The following is a 4,569-nucleotide window of genomic DNA, read 5'->3' on the forward strand; positions in this document are numbered from 1 at the left end:
TTCCCACTGTTGGTGGGTGAGTGGTCTCCTCTAAACTCCCTCAGCATCTTTACCTTGACTCCTACCTAATGAAATCTGAAACTCCACCCTCCACTGATTCGAGGCTGCACTCCTGTGACCAAGGCCATATCTTCCTGGAATCTCCCAATTGGAAGTTAGGAACAGCCACGTCTGGCCACAGTTATTGAGGATCCTCTGAGGAATAACAGCAGGGTCAGAATCCGACAAGATTCCACTGTTTTGGAGTCAGTGGCTCCCTCAGTTCTCACTCAGGTTTCTAACATTGATTTTGGGATGTGGAACTCCTTCCTCTACTAAGCTGAGTCTGCCAGCCTCAAGCCAAAGCTTTTCCTTTACTGAGAAACCAGAGAGGGAAGTCACGGTGCTACTCCTTGGCTACCCCAGTGTCCTCACCTTAAATCCAATCCAGGCTTGTGAGAATCTCCTTCATGGGCAGAATCGGAGCTACTGCCATGAGATCAAAGCCTTTATCTTCCTGGGGCACCAGTAGAAGCCCTAGAGAAAATGAGGAGGAGCCTCAACCAGATAGCCCTGCCTATGGCCACCCAAGGCAGAAAGCAAGATAAAGCTTTAAGAGCCCCTACTGTTCTGGGTGGATCATTCCTCATTTCTCATTCAGAGTCCTCTTCTTGATAGTTTTCAGAGGCTGAGATCCTCCTCCCAATAACCAGAGCACACCACCCTTAGACCGGGACTCTTATGTACCTGAGAACCTTGAATAAATAGAGAAATTTTAGCTTGCTGCTATAGCTTGGGCCTTCTAGATCTGAGAGTAGGCAGGGCCTGGTCTCTCAGTGACCCCGATATTCTGAGGCAGTGATCTCCAGAATCCTCATTTATGGGGGTTCTCATCATGCCTCCTTTTTAAGCCTGCTGGGAAATGTCACACACCTGCAAATAACTGAGCAGGTTCCCTACTGCGAACATGGCAGACAATGGCTCCCTGTCCCAGGTTCTGTATGAGATAGGGAAGCTGTACCACAAGGCAGGAGGCCCCAGACAGGTGGTGGGCTGTCAGTGAAAAAAGCACACTGATCTATTCTTTGCTTTGCCAGCCAGCCTTAGCGTATTATGTACTTTGCTTTGAGGATATTTAATTTCTATGGGGAAAGGGCAGAGCAGGATGATTTGGGGAGCTCCTGATCTTATTGGGTTATCTGATGTTGCATATCTAGATGATCATACTGTCACTGTGTATTATTTTTTCTTTTAGCAATTCATACTACTCATTTATTCAGCATTGTGATTACTCTGGTTGTATATTCCAAAGAAGTGCTTTGGGTATGGTGTCCTTTTAATGCTCTGATAAGCATTTTGGGCAGTGAGAGGAAAAATGAATTAAAAGACATAAAGTCTGGCTCAGGCTGAGAGGACTGGAAAATGTGGGCTCTAGATGAATCCAGACCAGAGATCTAATCCTAGCTCTGTCAATTACAAGCTTGTGAGCTTTTAGAAATGTGCAATTTATTCATTTTGAAGTGAGTCTGCTAAACCCCATCTTGTAGGAATTTTGGGGTATAAGTACTGTCCATAAAAAATATGGCATACTAAGTAGGAAATACTTAGTCTGTCATAAATGACAGTTACCATAATATGTGTTTTTACATAAATTATTAATTTTTAATTTTCCTAACGATGTATTAAGAAACAAAATCACCACATCTTGAAACTATTTGGGTGAATTTAAGCCTATGGAAGTTCTTTGAATGTAGCCGCCTTTTTTCAAGAAGGTTTTTAGTGAACTCATTCTGGCTTCTATTGATCACTGCATTTCATGTGATTATTTTAAACCCAGAAAATACCACCCTGCAATCAGAAAGGCTTTTTGATGCAGTAGATAACATAGAATATGAAGTGCACTAGAACAAAACAAACGGTAGTCTTAATAACCTAAATAAATCCAGATATCCTTTATTTATACTAAAAGAAATAGGAAAAGGAATTAGGCAAACCAAGGATTAAACGACTTTTACATTTCTGTTTTTCCTTTTCTTTCTCGTCATATTATGATGTCAACTATTTTATTGTGGAGTTCTTTAAGATTCATATCAAAATCCATTTTCTATTACCATGTTATCTAGTTCTGAATTACAACGAAAATATGTTGTGTGATTTTGTTTTATTAATAACCAAACTGTAACTTTCAAATTGGTTAAACAACCATGAATGTGAGAGCTATGTTTTTGATAATTGTATAATCTGAAGCAAAATAAACTTTCAGTTAACAGGAACAATCTTGAAAATTGACGAAGAAATAAAACATAAATCTACAAGTTACTCATGTATAACAAGACAAAAGAAAGAGACATATCTTGTTCCCTCCAGCCTCTACTATACTGCATTACTTAGAAAGCTCACTACTCTCTTCTAACATAAAGCAAAATTTCTACTTCAGAATGGGAGGATCTGTAGGATGTCGCCCCATAAGGTGCCCTGGCCAAGGGAATAGTGCCAGCCCTGCCTTAAGCTCTCAGTCTCAATGCTCTCTCTACCTCATCTGTCAAAGCGTCTTCATACAGATGTGGGTATAAACCGGGACTGGTTTTATTGATCTCAGTCAAAACACGCAGGACTCTCATCTTGGTGGTTTCAGCATGGGCTCGTGGACCCCACAGGAACTCATAGCGTGGAGGATCACTGTTGCACACCTGCCGGTAAACCACGTACTTATCTTGCACCAAATCTTCAGCAATGATCTTCCGGGCATCCCCATAGATTGAGTGCAGGATCCCATCATATATCGTCCACGCACCCAGGAACTCCCAGACCTCCTGTTCGGTGGCACGGTTGCCTTTCATGAAGATCAAACTTAGGAGCGACATCAGGACACCCGACTTCAGCAGCGCATTATCACCACTCAGACTTCCTTCACTGGAGAGGCCCAGCTTGCTCACAAGGGTATAGGACTCGCCGCTGGAATCCATTTCTTTCAATTCAACGCCAAAGACCACCACCAAACGTTCGGAGGTTCTCTTGAGGATCTCAGGGAAGCAAGGCTTGTACTGTCTGCGGACACGCCTCAGCATGTCTGCCTTCAAAATGGACTCTTTCTTCTCAAACTTCTTCTGCAGGAATTGCACCATCTTGCTCGCCTTCCTGTTTAGAGGATCTCGGTCTGTGGTTGTAAAGAACGCAGTTCTCATGGAGGGGCTTATACTTTCCTCTTCTTGACCCTTGGCAGCCACATCAGATTTTGAGCCTGAAACATCTGCATCAGGCGAGCCAGTGGGTGAAGCTCCCTGAGTCTCTGGAGGAACGGAGGCATCAGGGGAGGTGCTTAGACTTTTCTCATCTTGACCCTTGGCAGCCATATCAGATTTTGAGCATGAAATACCTGCATCAGGAGAGCCAGTGGGTGACACTCCCTGCGACTCTTGAGAAACGGAGGCATCACGGGAGGCACTAGGACTTTTCTCATCTTTACCCTTGGCAGCCACATCAGATTTTGAGCATGAAGCACCTGCATCAGGAGAGTCAGTGGGTGAAGCTCCCTGAGACTCCTGAGAAACGGAGGCATCCCGGGAGGTACTTGGACTTTTCTCATCTTGACCCTTGGCAGCCACATCAGATTTTGAACATGAAACACCTGCATCAGGAGAGCCAGTGGGTGAAGCTCCCTGAGACTCCTGAGGAACAGAGGAATCAGAAGACCTACGATGAGCACCCCGACAAACAGCAGAAGAGGATGAGGAAGAGCGAGACTTTTCTTCCTTCTCTGCAGTGACCTGGGGACCCGTGAGATCTTGCGGCTGACCATGGGTCTCTCGGCCTTTCTCACGGGTACGGAGCTTACTCTTCTGACCCCGAGGCATGGTGGCTGTGGCCTATGACAGCAGGTAGGAGAGTGGACATGAAGGTTGGCAAGGTTGGCACCTGGACGGGAGAGAGTGACATCATGTCAACACCTTCGACAGAGAGCAACTATCCTGGCTTTAACCAGGGGCCCTTCTGGAGGTTTCTGTGAAACAATTGCTCCAGGAACTCGCAGGACTCCTGTTCTTCTGGTCTGTTTGTCTCCTTCGAACTTAGGAGGAAGTTAAGAGTGAGTGTTAGACTATAGCATGACAGCCCATTTTGGGGCTTACTGAGGTGACAGCAGGGACGGGCAGTGGGGGCCCCTCTGTTCAGAGGTGCGATCCTCTCCGTTTTTATTCTGGATCATCATAAAAATTGCAGTCAAGTCCCAGAGGCCCATTCCCCTCTGCAGCTCTGAAATTGACACTAGGAATTTTTACAGCACTAACGAGGAAGAAATAAAGAAGCACTCCTGCCCAACACTTCTTTCCGGGACACCCAGACCACCTAGGGCTGACAGCAGCGGAGGCATTTGAGTGCTCTTGCTGTTATATTGAGAACGGTCCCCACGGTAATCAGACTCCTCATCCTGACTCTTCCCACAACCTGGAAATCACCCCCGCTGACCTGCTGCCACCTTCTTACAACCAGGGACCTACCTCTCTGACTCTCACGGGGACAAAGAGAGAATGCACCTCTCTCTAGAGACCTGCCCAGACTCCCAGGCTGACATCAGGGGCGTATTTCGGTGCA

The 4,569-nt window shown here is 45.7% G+C and overlaps 1 protein-coding gene across 1 annotated transcript; it reads right to left on the reverse strand.

Annotated features, from left to right (window-relative positions):
• Positions 1 to 2,201: 2,201 nt before the first annotated feature.
• LOC111535760 (melanoma-associated antigen B6-like) lies at positions 2,202 to 3,869 on the reverse strand. The gene is made up of 2 exons (XM_023201994.1): positions 3,482 to 3,869; positions 2,202 to 3,355 (listed from the first exon to the last, which is right to left on the reverse strand). The coding sequence occupies exons 1-2, from the start codon at positions 3,831 to 3,833 to the stop codon at positions 2,484 to 2,486; spliced, it is 1,224 nt and encodes a 407-aa protein (XP_023057762.1). The 5' UTR covers positions 3,834 to 3,869; the 3' UTR covers positions 2,202 to 2,483.
• Between the last annotated feature and the right edge of the window lie 700 nt (positions 3,870 to 4,569).

The sequence above is a fragment of the Piliocolobus tephrosceles genome, chromosome 12 (assembly GCF_002776525.5).
Source record: "Piliocolobus tephrosceles isolate RC106 chromosome 12, ASM277652v3, whole genome shotgun sequence".
NCBI lineage: Eukaryota > Metazoa > Chordata > Mammalia > Primates > Cercopithecidae > Piliocolobus > Piliocolobus tephrosceles.

Excerpts from the sequence above, each read along its gene's own strand:
- LOC111535760 (XM_023201994.1), bottom strand. The coding sequence starts at position 3,833 with ATGCCTCGGGGTCAGAAGAGTAAGCTCCGTACCCGTGAGAAAGGCCGA. Across the intron at positions 3,356-3,481 it reads CACTGACTCTCCTGATGCAG|GTATTTCATGCTCAAAATCT; the intron begins GTGCTTCATGCT and ends CTCCTGATGCAG.